Genomic DNA, 20,629 nt, shown 5'->3' with positions numbered 1-20,629 from the left:
ATTCTTATAAAGCAATTTAATTATCAGCAACCCGTTTTCTCCGATATTAAACAAAACAAATTAGTTTTATTCTTGCTAATGAAAGACATCATTTAACGCAAATTTAATCAACCCGGCGATTTTATTTCTTAAACTATATGTGATAGTTTTGTATATTTGGGTATTCTTTTTAATTATAATGGCAGTTTTTTACATACACAAAAAATGTTAGCCAATCAACGAAGAAAAGCTGTTTTTGCTTTATGTAGTAAAATTGTAGATGAATATTATAACTGTGAAACGTTACTGTCCTTATTTGATACTTATGTATCTAGTATACTTAATTATAGCTGTGTAGTGTGGGGTAATCATAAAGCTGATGATATAGAGAAAGTACATTTATATTTTTTAAAACGAATTCTAAAGGTTAGTAAAACTGCTGTAAATAACATGGTTTACTGTGAATTGGGACGTTATCCAATGTATTATGAAAGACAAAGAAGACTGATTCAGTTTTGGTTTAAATTATTAAATACTGATAACTGTATACTTAAAGCATGTTATGAAGATATGTTGGAGAGTTCATTTAAAAAACCCAATGACAAATCGAATTGGGCATGTTCAGTCAAAGATATTTTATGTAGATATGGTTTTCATGATGTATGGCTAAAACAAAGCGTAAATAATGTTGATATATTCATACATGAGTTAAAACAAAGAATGAAAGATACCTTTATTGCTGATGCTAATGCTTTTTTTAATAATTCATCAAAATGTATACTTTATAGATATATATATGACACAGATATACTGCAATTTTATTTAGATAGACCTGTTAATCAAATATATAAACCTTTTATATGTAAATATCGTATATCCGCCCATAGCCTCAACATAGAAACAGGCAGATATTACAATGTAGATAGAGAAAATAGATTATGTACTATGTGCAATAACAATATTGTAGAAGATGAATACCATGTTGTTCTAGAATGTAATAGATATAGTGATGTAAGAAAACTATACATTAAGAAATATTATTGGCAATATCCATCCACTTTTAAACTTATACAGTTGTTATCAGTTCACAATGTGAAAGAACTTAATAATTTAGGTAAATTTTTGTTTAATATTGAAAAAATTCGTAATATGTAGTTGTATTAATTATTTATCATATGAATTTATTTTCATTCTCCGCCATACATGTATTGTGTATAATTATTGTATTTATATTTCACTGATACAAAATATTGTAAAATTGTATATTCTATAAGCTGTATTGCTTCTGAATAAAGTATTTATTTATCATAAGGATAAATCAAATTCAATAAAAAATTCTTATAAAGCAATTTAATTATCAGCAACCCGTTTTCTCCGATATTAAACAAAACAAATTAGTTTTATTCTTGCTAATGAAAGACATTATTTAACGCAAATTTAATCAACCCGGCGATTTTATTTCTTAAACGGTACATAAAGTTTACTCATAATTCTGGTAAAAAAAATGATTATTACTTTTGTTTAATTTCCTAGAAAAACCGGTTTTTGACATTTTTATTCACTTATATGGATGACAAATCATAAAATGCTTCAATCGTGGTCTATTTAAACAGATGAAATTAAAACTTACGATTTGTTTTTTTTTTTTTTTTTTTTTTTATATATATCGTTTAAAAGCACGGACACATCAACCAGAGATAATTTGTTGACGTTCTCTACCAAGAATTTGTAGATTAAAAAAACAATTGAATGACAATATATTAATGACAAAAATTTCATCCATTTGCTTTTCTACTTTACGATAGGTCATTGGTATAAAAAAAAAACGACAGTATTTTCTTTTACTTTGCCAAAACTATGCTTTTTAAAAGAAATAGTAAAACGTTTGGATCACCGCGTTGTTTTGCAAGGTACAAGTCGTTTAAAATTGCCAAACATTTGCTTATATTGTTCAAGAAAAAAAAACATTGCATAAAAAGAAATCTATGAGACAAAATTTGGAAATAAAATATGAGAAGAGAGGTTTAATACTATATTTTAAGAAAACAAAGAGACAAAAATGGGTCGCCAAACTTCATTGAACTTGATTACTAGCCACAAGTAAAAAATGGAAATTTCCCTATTTGTCCAGTATTAATTTTGTACCTAAAGAGTTATCTCCCCCTTTAACTTGATTCTTAAAACAAAAACATTTGGTATTTTTTCAAAATATTTTCAATATGCACTAAATAAGTTTTCTTTATATGAATAAACAGTGTAACCAATAAACTGCAAATCTGTCTCCGAATTTGTAGATAAGGGCAAATAACTAGACCGATTATTTACTGTGATTGTACAATTCAAGATGGCGGTATACCCCTGAGTACATTAATACCGATACCCAAAACAGAATTTGTATCATGCAACCTGAAAATTCGTAAAGATACAGGAAATAACACAATACACAATAATTTTCTTCATTGTTCTTGGTGAATTCAAAATGACGTGCATCGAGGTAATGACATTCATTTTCCGTTTTAAATTACATTGATTAAGTGTTGTCACGGAAAAGTGTACGTTGACTGCATTGGATATAATACTTTTTTAAACAAAAGAAAATTTAGTTAATTCTTATTTATTAAAAAGTTATTAGAGAAAGACACTTCCTTAAAACGTTATTTATATATAGTTGTTATCAAAGATTGCTTTTTTTTTATTTTATTAATATATAGTTGTTGCAAAAATATTGCTTAAAATTTTATTAATATTTAGTTGTAAAATATTTAAAAGATTTAACAAGTCTCTCAATAACCCTTATAATTTACGAAAACAAAAACAGTGATTTCAAACAAATAACATTTACACTGAATTTTTAAATGCTGTTTATAGATCACCTATGGTCAGCTGAAAACTACGGGGCGTTTCACTACTCTTATCTAGACTCAAGTTTAAAGCATTATAATACTGTTTATCATTACTTTCCTATGCCATGTCAATGACGTCAGGTTGTGCCATCAATTTGTTCTCACTTTGATCGACTGACAAAAAAACGTTTTCAGTTGGGTAGCTTAAGATGGAAAACAAATCATCAGATGGATCCGGGCAAGCTATTAAAATGATAATTAGTTTATTTTAAATGTAAAATTACCGAACATATGGAACGGCAGTCAACTTTTGAAAAATCCACTTAATGCGACTTGTCTATATAACAGTTTGAGCTTTCAAAAGATAAAACTAAATATCAATTATGTCAATTATTTGTAATCGATAAATTGCAAATGGTGACATCTAAAAATGTCCTTTTTTAAGTATGGTTTCTATCATTTTTGATATACCTAATGTATTATCATTCGAAGCCTTTTGAAAAACTTACAGATTGATTCAGGAATTTGGGTTCTTAATGCGCTTCAACTGGATATTTTTGTTTGTAGACGACTTGCCTGTCTGGTGTATATAATTCTTTATTCTTTTTCTGAAGGTGATTTAACCGTTCGAAATTGTGGTTCCTCAATGATGTTCAATTTCGTATAGTTATTTTATATCAATGCAAAGATAAAGTAAATAAATGCACTAAAATACAAGATTTAACCAAAATACAATAAAAAGAATACCAACATGACAACAAATAAAGACCACCTACACCGATCAAACGAAAGCTAAAACATAAACGGATGAACAGTATCTCACAAATTAAGATGTCCTAAAAAACAAATAGATAACAATACAGATAGATAAACATAGAGAGAACTAATAGACGATAATTTTGCGTTAGCTAATGTGTATCCGTCCCTTACCGGGATTCGACCCTTGCTGTTGTGGCATGGTGGCATGGTGGCAACAACGTCCAGCGCTCTAGACCACTCGACCACCAGGACAACATAACCATGTGTTATCCGATAGATAATGTCAGTCATAACGTTGTCACGTGTTAAGACGTGTATATATTTGATAAATACGCCTTAACAAGTGACAACTCTACGACAGATCCACCAATATTATCACAATTGAAGGTGATTCAAGGCAGAAACAACTATTATATTCATATTTACTCTCAATATCAGCAGATTTAATATTTGTGTGCTAATATTTAAAGCAATAATGAATATTATATGTGTTTTCAGTCGTGCATCACTTTCATCATGTTCACTTGTTACTGGAATGATGGATCTGTCGTTGAGTTGTCACTTGTATAGATGTACTTATGAAAAAAAACTATGTGAATTCAACTTTTACAATCCTTTAAAATAAATATTTTTGATAATCTTTTCAAATATAGGAACATTATGAACAGATCTAATTTGATTATTTATTACAGTTGCAGTTTTATTATCATCTCGCAAGGAAAATTAACCCTTAATAAGTACCTCAATTGGAAATAATTCTAGTTGATTGAACACGAGGATTCCATACCCTGTAATGTTTTAACTAACGGTACGTAAGTAAAGTCGATTGGGTAAAATGCATTATATGAGTTTCACCACACTAAAAATGTAGTGTTTGTTTTATTCTTTTTATATAAATAAACTCATCATAGATACAAGGATTAAATTTAGCATATACGCCAGACGCGTGTTTCGTCTACAAAAGACTCATCAGTGACGCTCGAATCCAAAAATGTTAAAAAGGCCAAATAAAGTACAAAGTTGAAGAGCATTGAGGACCAAATTTTCTCAAATTAAGGATGTTTACTGCTCAGTTTCAAAATAAATAACTTTCCATAAAACTAGTATATATTGATAGAGGATAAATTGAAGAAGCAAACAAGCAAAAAAAAATAAAAGGGGTCAATGTGCTTGTTTTCGAGATATTAGCCATCCGAATTTTGGCGGGAAAATGTTCTCTCTTAATTTTTCATAGCCTTATCATTGTCTAGTTAAAGTTCTCAAAAAACTATAAAAAATGAATAAGATTGTAGAAGACTTTTACAAATTCCTTATAATAATACATGTTAAAGATTTATAAAAAGAAAAATGGGGGTTCATGGGCAAATTTATTTAAAGCAATCAAATGGATAAAACCAGAGGATTTCGAAAATCTGACACAAATTCCAAAATATGACAAGCAAACATCCTTAAATCAACATTAAACGTCACGAATGTGTTTCTTCAGAAAAAAAAAGTTATCAAAGGTACCAGGATTATAATTTAGCACAGCAGACGCGCGTTTCGTCTACATAAGACTCATCAGTGACGCTCAGATCAAAATAGTTAGAAAGTCAAACAAGTACAAAGTTGAAGATTAAAATATCTAATTGAAATATAATAAGTAGTTTTCATTTAAAAATATCTACTGATATATACGTCAACACATCATCGTAGTGGTGATCATTGCATGTCATAAACCAAATGAATATCAAAAAGGGTGACTTAATTTTAGAAATGTGATATGTATCGATCGTGATACATATTATAGTAATTCATACTTTTAAATAATTGACATTCATTTTATGGAAACTTGTCTAATTCAATTTTCTTTTATTTGCAAGCTTATTAACAACCCATTTGTCTTAAAATACACATTGTATCGGCCTATGTATTTATTCTAATCTAATAATATGTTGTACAATGTATCCGAATTATTCAAAACTGAACAAGCTTTTAAAAAATGATCAAACAAACAATATGGATAATTATATAATTCAGAAATGAGTTTATCGACTTGATAATCAATTGCCAGATTGCATAACATCTAATATTTTTGGTAAATCCTTCTGAAATATAATATGATAGCGTTTCAATATTTTTTTAAACACACGCCAATGAACAGATTCTCTTTTCGTTTTGATTATCGATACATGTAGCATATATAAATCGTTCAGTATCAAGTTTTGTGGTTTTCCTGGAAGACAAAAAATATTAAATTTTTCGAAAGCTATGTTCTAATATTTGACACGGATGTTAAGCAATAGATTGCCTATAATGATAATCAAATTCAAATTTATATAGTACAAATTACAAAATATTTCATTATAACCTTCAAAAAAAAAAATCAAAATGTTCTAAAACGGGAATTGATTTAAACAAAATAATCTGTCCTTAATGATAATCTAATAAAAAGCCGTTTTGACTTTATGACATGATTTTCTTTAAATTGTTTGAGATAAAAAGAAAGTAAGATGTTCAATAACCATGTCTTCTTTTTCCAAGCTCTTTTTTTCGAGCATAAATATATTTACTGATGTTCATGTTTAAACTGTAAACACAGTTGTGCATTTTATTAGTTAATTACATAAACGGTACCAATAAAAGAGCTCAACAATTAATAAGTTCTGGAGCTATCTTTTTTTTTCTCTTTTTATTCATAACTCATGTTACCTTACCTTATCTGTACGTTCCGCATCTGTCAGGTGCACAATCAAAAAAAGTAGTTAGGATTTTCTATATATACGGGCCATAATCACAGGGTTGACACTACTAAATTCAATCATTGTCACAATGTTTCCTATTGTAGTATTTTAATCAGCATGACTTTATGAAATGACAATACAAATACTACAAATCTGGACCTAAATAAGGCGTAGGTTCAGTTTCCAATATGTTTTAGCGGACATGACGTAAAAACGGCGAATAGAAGAACTCAATTTTATTAATAACTTAAATAGGACAATACTGTTGATTACAAATTACTCCACTCCAGGCCCTTTTGTTTTCCAAATATTTATATATTACCAATAATTGATAAGTTCCATACAAACTACGGGTTCACACAGAAAGATTTTGAAAGCAGAGAAAACTGCATCGTATAATCAGCATGACTTTATCAGATGAGAATATCAATTCTAAATATCCTGGCTAACATAGGACTTACACATAATTAGATACTTTAATTCAGTCACGGACCCGTATATCACGGGTTTGTTCTAGTGTCATCTATAAATTAAATGCTCGTAATGAAAGTTCTAACCTGTATACACTACGATAAAGTCAAAGTTCTGTCCAGTTAAGTTTTTTATGCATTTGAATTGTACATATCTACGACATGCTATGCTTTAAAACTATTCGAAAGGTACTGGTTTGTCTGTAAACAGAGAAAATTTTGTGGTGTTAGCACAACCTTTTAACTGATATGGTCCACATGAATCTTAAAAGACAAGACAGGGGGACTAAGCACGTTTAAATATAAAAGGTCTACCTGACTTCAACGGATATCTTTTTTAAACTGTTGCCAGGGATAGATATGCAGGTATATGGGGTTTTTTTTATCGGAATTCTCTGTTAATTTCATACAGAAATATATTATGTTATGCTACTTCAAGGTACAAAATGATTTAAACTTACTAAAACATTTTTTGTATGATTGTCTCTTAATTAAGGGGATAGGTAAGAAAATCAATATAATGGCTGCATATCAAAATGAATTTCACAGAAAAAAAATGGGATAATTTCTTCCTTTGTTTAAATTTCTTGTGCAAATGCCTTTATTATCTAATATAATGTATTACGTGATTAATAATATTATAGATAATTTCAAATAAACAATATAAAAAAGAAGATGTGGTATTGCCAATTTTACAACTCTCCACAAAAGATCAAATGACATAGAAATAAACAACTATAGGTCACCGTACGGTCTTCAACATTGAGCAAAGCCTATATCACATAGTAAGCTATGAAAGCGCAGTTCAGTATTCCAGTTCAGTTTTCATGCATCCAAAATAGGTAAGGTACATTCGAATCGCGAAGTTACTTTTCATTCTGATTATATCTTTAAAAAATCATTTGTGTGTACTTCAAAGTTTTGTATATAAATAAAGCATACAAAAAATCTAGTAAACAATGCCATTCTGGTTTAATCAAATAATCAATCTGAGATCACCCCTAGTTTTTGGTGGGGTTCGTGTTGTTTATTCTTTAGTTTTCTATGTTGTGTCATGTGTACTATTGTTTGTCTGTTTTTCTTTTTCATTTTTAGCCATGGCGTTGTCAGTTTATTTTCGATTAATGAGTTTGACTGTCCCTATGGTATCTTTCGTCCCTCTTTTAAGTCCTTGGATTCTGGAAATATATAAAGATTTTAACGTTTTCGCGTATATGAATACACCGATATGTATGCGTTACTAAATCATTAAGGTGGTACCTAACACAAAAGGGAGATAGCTCTGTAAAATCAGCTAAACGTTTTAATCACGTTGTGTTGTTAAGGGAACATTAAGCTTCTTAATGATCAAAACTAGTGTTTTTCAAATTGCTATGTAACCATTGTAATTTTTCTGATAAAATGGTTGGTTAAATTTTTTTTTGAATATTATATTTTTGTCAAAGGGTCAAAGTAAATGCTTTCTCAAAATTTTATGAAAATCAAACGAGCCAAATCAATTTTAGTGAAGGTGTTGGGTACCACCTTAAACAACTCTATCTGAATGAATGATTAGATTGAGATTCAATTGGCAGTTTGCAGTCCTATCATGTTTATACATGTACACACCACAAATAAGGCATTGTCTATTTTTAGTCTTTTTATGCCCCACCTACGATAGTAGAGGGGCATTAAGTTTTCTGGTCTGTGCCTCCGTTCGTCCGTGCGTCCGTCCGTCCGTTCGCTTCAGGTTAAAGTTTTTGGTCGAGGTAGTTTTTGATGAAGCTGAAGTCCAATCAACTTGAAACTTAATACACATGTTCCCCATTATATGATCTTTCTTATTTTAATGCCAAATTATAGTTTTGACCCCAATTTCATGGTCGACTGAACATAGAAAATGATAGTGCAAAGTTCAGGTTAAAGTTTTTGGTCAAGATAGTTTTTGATGAAGTTAAAGTTACATCCACTTAAAACTTAGAACACATGTTCCCTATGATATGATCTTTCTAATTTTAATTCCAAATTAAAGTTTTGACCCCAATTTCACGGTCCACTGAACATAGAAAATTATATAGGGAGTGGGGCATCCGTGTACTATGGGCACATTCTTGTTCTCGAATGTTTTCCAGTGATATTGTGACTCGATTGATTTTCTTTCCCTTTGGACAAAAACACTTTATATATTCGGTGATTGTGAAACCCGGTTCTGGATTTTCTGTCAACCAATAATAGCAAAAGTTAAAACATTATGTTGTTTTTTAACTTCGCCTTTCTAGAATGGTTATAAATGCTTTAAACAATAGCTTTGGAAGATATGTTAATTTTAACGAGTTCTCTGAATTTGGACTAGAACGTGATCATTTTTACTACTTCTGCTATTTCTGCATTTTCTCGAAGTGTTGGTCAATGGAATAATTCGAGAGGTATACAGACATAGCAGTAATTTTTCATATTCATGGTATTGATTCGTTATTAGAATTATATAAAACACAAATGATACACAGGAGTTTCCGGTACATTTAAACATCGCTCAGGGCTTAAACACTTAACTCCGAATTCTTTATGGCGATTGTATACGAGCACAGGAGAGATATACTAAATCATCGCATTGTATTTGTGTCCGTGATTAAATTAGTAGAGTGCGAGATTGCTGTTTTAATATAAGAACGTATTTGTTTAAAAACACTTGAAACTACACTTCGGTCATGCTGTGTTGTTTTTTTTACACATTTTGTGTATGTGTGTTCGTCGTTTTGGGTTTTTTTTTAAGCTATGGGGTTATCAGGTTGTATTTGACTTTTGAGTTTGAATAAAATTCACTTTGGTATGTTCCCCACCAACAACTAGGGGTGATCGCAGGTGCTCTGGGAGGGAAATCAGATCCTGCTCATATTATCCTCTTTCCTTACTGAAAATTACTACAAAGGAATCTTTGACGGAAGTATACATAATTTGAACAAAAAGTTCGGTGTTGACATGAATATCAATAATGTGGTCATTTTTATAAATTTCCTGTTTACAAAGCTTTGAATTGTTCGAAATACGAAGGATTTTCTTATTCCAGGCATAGATCACCTTAGCCGTATTTGGCACAACTTTTTGGAATTTCGGACCCTCAATGTTCTTTATACTTTGGTTGGCTTTATGAATATTTTGATATGAGCATCACTGATGAGTCTATTATAGACAAAACGCGGGTTTGGTGTACTAAAGTATAGTTCTGGTATCTTTGATAACTAATTAAATCATATTTTGTCAAACTTTTTTAATTACGTAAATGAAGTAGGGTAAATGCCGTTTTTGCCGTTCAATCTGAACGCTGATTTATATTTGGCAGGAGTATATGTTTATATTCAAGGAAAAACGAATGAACACATGTGTGTCTTGAAATATATACCAAATAATTTTATTAATTCGTTATGTGCTCAATCGGCAAAGCAGGAAGACAAACTGGCGGTCCCTGAAATATAAACAATTGTACTTTTATAATCTTTGAAAGAGATTGATGATTGATTGTATATAGTATTTATTTAATTTTCATTTTCTTTTCAAACAAATTGCAACATAACACAACATTTACTTGGAATAATATTCAATCGCTTTGTGCTTTTCACGTTGTCATAATATAACAAATTTAAAAACTTGAACGTGTTTCCTGAAATTTTCTTTTCTTTAATACTCTTTAAATGTGTTGCGTAAACTTCGTCGTGAATATTCGTTAACATTACGGAAAAGACTGCAAACTAATTGAATAAAGTAATAACTGGTAAAGTTTCTTTTTTTCACGATTAGACGTAGAGGTTACAGAAACAACTGGCATTCAATACATTTAACTTGTAAGTTATGTTTTATAACACAAAGATTATAGTGTGAAACAAATTGTTCACTATTTACTGGTATTTACTATAATTATTGTGATGCTCTTTTAGACATTTTCAATCCATCAATTCATATTGTCGTGGTCATCAAAAGTTTGTCGACCAAATTGTTGTTAGGCTTTAAGCAGTGCTTTATTTTATTTCGTGTCATGAAAAATTGTATAGAGAAGTGACTTTTCATGTTTTAAAAAAACAGTTATATACCACCAAAACTTGTGGAACATCTTATTGAAGAACATGCTATTATCTTTACTTACTCTGCTGCGTTATTATGATTACTGATTACCCCTTTCCATGTATAGCCATAAGGAACTGTCTGTTGTATTTGTGTATCAAACCCGTTAGGTAATGTAAAATGACAACTGTGGACAATGACTTTTTCTGCAAAAGGTGTTTCATTACATGTAGATAAAGTAGGGGGAAATATTACTTATACAGATGTAATTGCTTAAAATTATATATATATAAAAAAATATTAAAAATTTATACAGTTCACCTCTAAATATAACATTGCGTAACGTTTACATTTTTACATAGACATGTTTCATGTATAAGCTCTCGATCATTAATGATTCATAGATCATGTTACCAACAGCTGGAAAGGTAAACAAGAAGAAAAGAAATTGTATCAAATGCTTAATGAAAGGAATATGCTTTATAACTAACTAACTAGCTAATGTTGTACGATGGATATTAAATGTTTGGAAATCGAAAATGTATAACGACTGAGAAGTCAACACCAGACGGTTCTACGTACACAATACAGATAAATACTGTCTGATGACAAGATGCAATCTAAGTTCGTCTAGAATATATTGTATTCTGAATAACGATTCCCTGCAAAAAATAATAATGCATTTGTCTATAACAAAAAAAAAATGTTCTCATTAATTTTAAAATCAATTGTAATTGAATTAATGAGTATATGGTAAGATGTGCAGGCTGTTACGCTTCTTGTTTTATCCTCTTATATCAATGATTTATTTACCTCTTGATTTGCAGCAGTAGAAGTTATGTCTTCTATCCTCTGCCTGGTTGTTATGATAACTGCGTATTCCAGATATGTATCTGTTGTCTGGACATATAATTATACACTTGCTGATCTGTTATCTATAATAAAGAATAATGGCAGACATCAAGTATTATGCAAACTGGGTCAGATACCTATAAGTAAATTATATGCTATTTTTCTGGAGTGTGATAAAATTTCTTTTTTTAGCCCATTTTATGAATACACCCGTATTATTACAGCCTTTTGTCATCACAGGCTTTTTCCTATTATTGATAAACCTGAAAATCATAAACGACATTTTCTCAAATTAAAATATATAAATAGAGGTATTGATTTTATTAATTTGTCTAGCATATTCAATGACTCTTCTGTCTATAGCTTAATACCTCCATATTTTGATAATATAGAACAACCCATTATTTCGTATTCTTATAAAAAACCAAGCAGAAATTTGATTTTCAATTATACGTCAATTACAACAGACGTCAATATAGAAAACAATGTTCCTTCCACTTGAGATTGCGAAACATCTAGTTTTAAATATGTTCCCTATGGTCATGTTATCACAGGAGACCTCAACATCGTCGATGACCGTGAAGTCATAACTTTTCTAAAGAAAGGACCGAAATACCGTCCTCCATCTGCAATAGATTGGAAACAGTGTCGTCAGGTCATTAAAGACGCTCTGTCCGCCTATTGTAAAAATTGGTGCAAACGTGAAAAATCCGATAAAAAATCTTTAGACAGTTATTTGAATAAAATTATGAATACGGTTGATATTCGAATATCTCATTTAGAAAACAATTCTGAAATTAATAATAGGAACCATGATATACCCATTTCTAGAATAAAAAACAAACTCAAGGTACTCGCAGAGCGGTTTGTGTTCGTACCGGCAGACAAGGCAGCAAATAATGTAGTGGTGGTGTGACGCATATACTACACGAAAGTTCTTCAAAACGAAATTATCAATTCCTCTACATTCAGGTCAGTGCGCACCACAGAGAGTCAAATCGTTAACAAGCATACCACTGCCACTGCCCAGCTTAAAGCATCTTCCGAACATTTGAAAGTCCCTACCATGTACTGGTTACCGAAATTACACAAAAAACCATTTAAATTCCGTTTCATCTCCGCTTCCAGTAAGTGTTCTACTACTAATCTATCAGTGCTTCTAACCACCTACCTTACTACTATCAAAGAACTGGTTATTAACTTTTGTAATAAAGCTTATGAAAATAATGGTATTAATTATTTTTGGAGTGTTAAAAATTCTTTAGAGGTTTTAGATAAAATACATGCTTTCAATGGTCCTTACAATTCTGTTGACAGTTATGATTTTTCTACTCTGTACACTACACTTCCACACAATCTTATAAAGAAAAAGTTTTTGTATTTGATAAAATGGTCTTTCGAAAAATCTCATTGTAATTTTATTTGCTGTAACTCGTTTAAGGCCTTTTTCTGTAACGAAAAGGGAAAGTATGCTAGATACACTTACTGGAAATGTGAGGATATGATTGAAGCTTTAAACTTTCTGCTTGATAACATTTATGTACGTTTCGGCGATAAAGTGTATCGTCAGGTAGTAGGTATTCCTATGGGAACCAACTGTGCCCCTTTAATAGCAGATTTATTTCTATATTGCTATGAATCTCAGTTTATGACCAAAATCAGTAAAGACCCATCATTGTTACATTTGGTTGATACATTCAAAAATACCTACCGTTATCTGGATGATATTTTTTCGTTGAATAATCCAGAGTTCTCTAAATATACTTCAGAAATTTACCCAAACGAACTTACTTTAACTAAATCTAACATAAACAGCAGCAGTTGTCCTTTTCTAGATTTAGACATTTCAATTTCAAACGGGAAACTTCACACTAAAATTTACGACAAAAGAGACGATTTTTCATTTCCTATTGTTAATTTTCCTTTTTTAGACGGCGATGTGCCTTTGGCTCCATCATACGGTGTTTATATATCGCAACTCGTTCGGTTTGCCCGTGTGTGTTCTGATGTCATAGATTTTAACGAACGTAATCAATGCATCACTGGTAAATTGTTGTGTCAGGGATTTCGATACCATAAATTACTTAAAACTTTTACTAAATTCTTTCATAGATACAAAGATTTGATTAGTAAATTTGGCTATACCTGTAGAAAGCTTATTAAAAATGGTATTTCACATCCTAAATTTTATGGTAATATTGTACTTAAAGCGAGGAAATCACTATGTGATCCTTGTAAACTCATCGAACCTTTAAACAAACTTATAAGTAAGGGTTATCGTACCGATATTGTAATAAGATCTCTGAATATAGTTCACATTGGCACTAATATTGATATTGTCATTAGCAAATTAAAACATAACTAAATTTCATTATCTTTTGAGGCGAGATGTATAGAGACACAGACACGTTAACTTTTATTTCTATAGAAGTCGCTCTTCACTATACTACTACCTGTCGATACATTTATTTTTGGCATTGCACAAGTCATGTCTTCCTTGACTATTAATGACGTTAAAATACTAAATCCCTGTGATGTGTTTTAGTCGATTTTAGTCTCTGATGCATGATTTTTTATTATTAATTGGTTTTGGCTTTTAACTAGCTGTCAGTAACTGCGAGTACTCTCAAATCGTATTTTCTTGTTAATTCGACCTGTTGATACTGTTTATAATGCTTTTTTGTCATTTTTTATTTATACGGATCTTGTCTGTACACCAGCTTTGATTATTTGTAATATCTTCACTTATTCTTACAACATTTGTATAAACTTCAAGATTATAATAAAACCGGTTTTTTTCTAAAGTGAACATTGATTGGTTAAATATTTCTCAGTCATGTCCGGTTTTTGAATTTGTTTGTTAGCTTTTTGGTCATGAATGTTTGTCTCTAATATTTAATTAACTGTGCATTTGTATTCAGATATCGCAGATCAAATTTATTCGTTCATTGTTTAATCATACGTTTTTTGATTGAGTTAAGTCTGCCAATTGATATTTTATCGTATGTTTTTCTTTGTTGTGATGTTATGCTATTGTTTCAGAAAAAGGGAGAAGGTTTGGATCCATTAAAACGTTTAATCCCGCTGCAAATGTTTGCACCTGTCCTAAGTCAGGAATCTGATGTACAGTAGTTGTCGTTTGTTTTTGTAATATATACGTGTTTCTCGTTTCTCGTTTTGTTTATATAGATTAGACCGTTGGTTTTCCCGTTTGAATGGTTTTACACTAGTAATTTTGGGGCCCTTTATAGCTTGTTGTTCGGTGTGAGCTAAGGCTCCGTGTTGAAGGCCGTACTTTAACCTATAATGGTTTACTTTTTAAATTGTTATTTGTATGGAGAGTTGTCTCATTGGCACTCACACCACATCTTCCTATATCTATATATGAATGCAAAAGTCTCATCCCAGCTATTGACCCATCCTGTCATGAAAATATAAGTGAAAACTACCGTTTGAATTTATAAAAGATAAAAGCGTAAATTCTGCTTTAAAAATCTTTGTGGTAATATCCGAGCCCTAAAAGCTTCAATTGAAATTTTCGCCTCTTCTTCAGATTACAATGCGATGTTTTCAGCAAACAGGGGCGAAAAATACCAGAGAAAAAGTGAAACTCATAGATCAAAATAAACTGTCAACGAGTTGGCTAATAAAGAAAAAGACAAGTAAAAGTATACAAGTCACAACATAGAAAACTAAAGACTAAGCACGAACTCCGCCATAAACTGGGTGTGATCTCAGGTGTTCAGAAAGGGTAAGCAGATCATGTTGTATTCTTGATCTCTAGTTCGATGGGATAGATGTGTTCAACATAGTCACGATTTTTTTAGTATTTAATGAGAGAGCATCATCTATATAGCGGAAAGCGAAGTTAACGGATATTGCTAACTTCTTATTTTTCTTTCCCAGTAAAGTTGTTAAATAATTTAGAAAAAGACACAATTCATTCATTATGACAATTAAGATATATTTTTTTTTATTTAAAGTATGTACTATGTATGACCAATGTAAAGCTTACCACTCCAACTGCATCCATTTGAGCCGTATGGATTCCTCCTGCATCTAAAGTCCCACACTCTGTCCTCAGCTACATTATTATGTACACTTCTTATGTATGATATCATTTTATTCGCTGGGCAAACAAAGTTAAGAGGCAAATCGTAACCATTCTTCCAACATAGTCCATATTGAACAATACAATTAACGATACAGAAAATAAAACCTACATTACTTGTCGTCATATTTTTTCTCTGAAAAACAAAACAAAGCCATGTTAATTAAATACAACCAAAATGTTTCTCTTTTGAATCTGATTCAATTCGATTAATGTTTTAGGTTTAATTCAAGCTTCATAACAATTAAGTCACACTCTTTATGCATTAATATCAACCCCTTCTGGTACAGCTTTATTGTAGCCATTAACGTACTTTTCTTTCGTAATATATTAACTCGCGATCAATTTGTGTTTGTAATATTACACCTTTTCAAAAAATGATATTAAGTTCTTTGTTATCGTTATTGAAGTGATTAAGACCTTATTGGTTTTCCCGTTTGAATGGTTTTACACTAGTAATTTTGGGGCCCTTTATAGCTTGTTGTTCGATGTGAGCCAATGCTCTGTGCCGTACATTGACCTATAATGATTTACTTTTTTTAAATTGTTATTTGGATGGAGAGTTGTCTCATTGGCACTCACACCACATCGTCCTATATCTACTTATTACATTTATGTGTAGTCGAAATAATTCCCGGAACAAATCCAAATTGCTTGACATCATTTCAAAAAATTAAGATCAATTAAGAAATTCAATGTACATAAATCAGTATTTATCGTTCTTTAAATTATTAAAAAAAAAAGATGCGGTACAATTGCTAATGTGACAACTCTTAACCAGAGACTAAATTTCACAGAAATTAACATATATAAGTCATCGTTAGGCCTTCAACAATAAGCAACGCCACTACCGCATAGTCAGCTATAAAAGTCCCCGAAATGACAATGTTAAAACAATTCAGACGAGAAAACAAAAGACCTATTTCGTGTTGTAATATTGATCAAAAAATAAAATTGTCTTCATGTAATGTATTATTTTTTTTGGAATTTGCAAGCTATTAAATTACTAGTTTGTTTTCTTTTTAAAAGCGTTTTACGAATAATCAATGATTTCCCAATTGCACCCACTCTTGAAAGAAGTTTGTTAAAAGATTTAGAATACCCGGTTAAGAAACTTTGATATTTGACGATGCGTTTAACCATGCCTTAATATAAAATTTCATGTTTTAACTTACTGTCAATATGCTAGATAATACTTCCGTAATACAATAATCGAAATACAAAGTAATTCTGTTTTAATGTTATGTGTAGGACAGGCAAACACATAGCTTTTCATTTAGTATTAAAAAAAATCCATATACGTGTAACATATGTAGATCGTGCAGTATTGAACTCCGATGTTTTCCTGGAAGACCATACAAATCAAAGTATTCTAAAACTACTTCTATACATATCACACGGACTTTAAGCATTAACAAAACAATGATAATGATGATTAAATTATGTAGCAAACATACCAGCTCATTGGTTTACTGCCAGCAGTAAAAAAAATATGCTTATACATACTTGTTCCTTCAATTTGCATGCGGAAATTAAACAATATAAGATTATAATTTCTCCATTACAATAATCTCTTACAAAAACTATAACGATTCATTAGGCGTGGTTTTGCTTCTATACGACAAAAAGGGCTGTTTAACAAGATGGAGCTAGTCGATTTAATTTGTTTTCTTTTTCTAAGAACTTGCAAATGGAATGAATTCTTTTATTACTTTCATACAGTGCTGATTAGTCGAAATACTTTACATCTAGTAGATTCTTAAATGTTTACCGGATTTATAATAACATGAGCAACACGACAAGTGCCAAGAATCTGCTTACCCCTCCGGAACACATGAGATCATCTCTAGTTTTTGGTGGGGTTCGTGGTGCGTAGTCTTTATGTTTTTGTTGTGTCTTAACTATCATTTGTCTGTTTGTCTTTTCCTTTTTTTAACCATGGCATTGTCAGTTCATTTTCGATCTAAGAGTTTAAATGTCCCTCCAGTATCTTTCGCCCCTATTATATCCCAAAATATTTTTATTTTTAGTAACGCATGAATACACACTGTGTGAACTTTCTGATACAAGACAAACATATTTGACTGTTTTAATTTTGATAAGGTATTACGTATCATTATAATATGATATTTGCGAGTCATTAAGTTATGAAGTATAGGCACAAAAAGTTTTAAATGAATAGTTAAATCCTTTTTCTAAATATTTTGATAGAACAAAAATGCTTTAAAACCAATATTACGGTATTTAAATGATAAATAAATTTCAAACAAGTCATATGGTTAACCGTTTATATTTCGTGTTTATAACATTATAACAATGATCTTATTCCACAAAATATATATTTCACAATATCAAGACGAAATTAACAACATTGATACAGTTAACGTGTGTGTTATTTCGTCTATTGGTTTATTTTTGTATAGCATGTTTATTCGAGCTTTTAACACTATTAACCTCTTCGATTAAAGATATCCGTCGTAAAGATAAATTTAAATGAAAATCTAAATTTCCTTTTTTTTAAATTGTATTTCAAAATTAATGATCCATACTCGAGACGAGAAATACTTCTTAAGTTATATAGCAATGGATTTAATATTAATCTGATGTTTTTTAACTTACAATTATTATAAGGGAGAAATTCACTGTGAACAATCATACTAGTCGTGTTTTTAGAATAAACTACAATCACTGACATTGTACTTAAGATAAAACACACCACCTGACTAACTATTAGATATACAATATATCCACATGTGCAATGATAATCCAAGAAGTGTTGAGGAGATAAAAAAATCAAATATCAAAGTATTGGAATTGTTATTTGAAAGGAATTCTAAATATATGATAACTGACGTGATCATTATTCAGTTATATAGAAACAAATAGCTGTCTTTATTTGAAGACTTTCACAAGAAATCGAAGGATACATTAGAAATGTTTGAAACTTATATAACTTTCTAGTTGTACACGACTGTCTGGGTTGATGGAGAGTTGACAGCTCACAATCACATTGAACCTAGACACAATCTTGTTGGACTTTTTTTTAGTCAGGAGTTTGCAATCGTTGTATTGTTATAAATACTTTTCTCGTTTGAATTGTTTCATATTTGTCATGTCTGGACTTTTTACAGCTGACTACATGGATTATATTTTTCCTAATGTTAAAGGCCATATGGTGACCTAAACTTATGTTTATCCTCGAATTCGACACTTTGGTGAATAGTTTTCTCATTGACAATCATACCACATCTTCATACTTATATACTAGATCCATAAGTTGTGCTGATTATTTGGTAAGATGATACGTAATGAAATGTTACGAATCCTCTTAGATAAAAAATCTTGCAAATATCAGCCATAAAATCTTCACAAAATTCACACTGATCTTTGCAAATAAGTAACGCCGGCTATTTAACTATACTAAAACATTTATTTTTATCTATGTTGTGTCATGTGTGCTGTTGTTTGTTTGTCTTTTTCATTTTTAGTCATGACGTTGTCAGTTTGTTTTAGATTTATGAGTTTGACTGTCCCTTTGGTATCTTTCGTTCCTCTTTTATTTTGATATAGTAAGAATTCAATTTATGAATTAAGTAACACACATTTTTTGGATTAGTCTCCAACAATAGGAAACAAGTGTTTTATAACTTTTGCAAAATAAAGCTGAATTTGATTATATATACTCTTACAGTTTTTTTTTTTTTTTATTATTCAGTTCATTTAAGCTAGAATATAGTAGGTAAGAGTTAATATGTGGTTGCATATTCTAATACTTATACTAGAAACGACAAATAGAAAAAACACCTTGCTAAATTCTTAAGTTTTATTTTCATATATATTGCTGATGTCCTTTACGTACTGACATCTCATATATACCAGTGAACTTGAAAATGTCCTGTTCCAATTTAGTCAGGGAAATGGAAGTTGTTATCCAATAGTTCGTTTCTATGTTAGTTGGCGTTTGTTTTTGTTGCATTTCAATTTTTCACTAATAGTGGTTGCTTCAGTTTTAGTTTGATACCAGGATTTGTTTTAATTGATTTGTGACTTTTGAGCACCAGTATGCTACAGTTACCCTTGAGGGAAATACAACCAGATTATGCTGTATGAAGCCTTGAAGAAATTGAAAACCGTTATTGTTATTTTATAACACTGGCAAAGGTTTGGATTATCGCTCTTACTGCATCTATTTGAAACAAATCTGTTCTTTGCATTTACAGTTCCATTAAGGTCCTCAAATATAATTCAACGAGACAAACTAAGATACAGAACATCCAGAAAAACAACCAGTATTATTAGGAATCATCTGGTTTATCTGAAAAAAATGTACCTACAATTTGAGTTTCCAAAAATTGTAGAACATCTATTAAAGATGTCTCATTAAATTCTGCGTACATAAGTTTGTCCTTACCTAACCTTCGTGGTATTCTTATATGATCAGATAGTATGTTTCATTCTGAAGTCAATGATGTTAAAATATTATCAAAACTTACTGGCAAATGAGTGAGGTACAAAAGGTATGCAGATATTTTAAAGTCAATACTTTATAAGGTAAATTCCTCAAAACAATAAGATGGGAAATTAAATACGAAATGCAAAACAACAGTATGTTAGAATAATTTGTTAAAGTTTTACCAAAATAACTGTATTGGTTGTTTATAACTGGAAAAAAGGTCAAAGGTGTAAACGAGAATAGAACTGTATACAATTTGTACATTTGCAGCGCTTTTCTTTAATAACCTTCATCAGTAACTAACGTTTAAACCAAAACTATGGTTGTATTTATATTGTAAAGTGTTCCTTATCTAAGAAAATTTGCTATTTCAATAACAATTATTGTTTAAAATAAAATCATGG

At 30.5% G+C, this 20,629-nt stretch overlaps 1 protein-coding gene across 1 annotated transcript; it reads right to left on the bottom strand.

Moving 5' to 3' along the window:
• Positions 1 to 10,137: 10,137 nt before the first annotated feature.
• On the bottom strand, positions 10,138 to 17,056 carry LOC139481993 (dermatopontin-like). The gene is made up of 6 exons (XM_071265621.1): positions 16,948 to 17,056; positions 15,677 to 15,908; positions 15,048 to 15,082; positions 11,623 to 11,719; positions 10,892 to 11,015; positions 10,138 to 10,216 (listed from the first exon to the last, which is right to left on the bottom strand). Exons 2-6 carry the CDS (start codon positions 15,897 to 15,899, stop codon positions 10,174 to 10,176), a joined length of 522 nt encoding a protein of 173 aa, XP_071121722.1. The 5' UTR covers positions 15,900 to 15,908; positions 16,948 to 17,056; the 3' UTR covers positions 10,138 to 10,173.
• Between the last annotated feature and the right edge of the window lie 3,573 nt (positions 17,057 to 20,629).

This window comes from Mytilus edulis, chromosome 7 (genome assembly GCF_963676685.1).
Source record: "Mytilus edulis chromosome 7, xbMytEdul2.2, whole genome shotgun sequence".
Classification (NCBI taxonomy): Eukaryota; Metazoa; Mollusca; class Bivalvia; order Mytilida; family Mytilidae; genus Mytilus; species Mytilus edulis.
The sequence above is the reverse complement of the archived record's forward strand: the minus strand, read 5'-3'. Positions and strand labels throughout refer to the sequence as shown.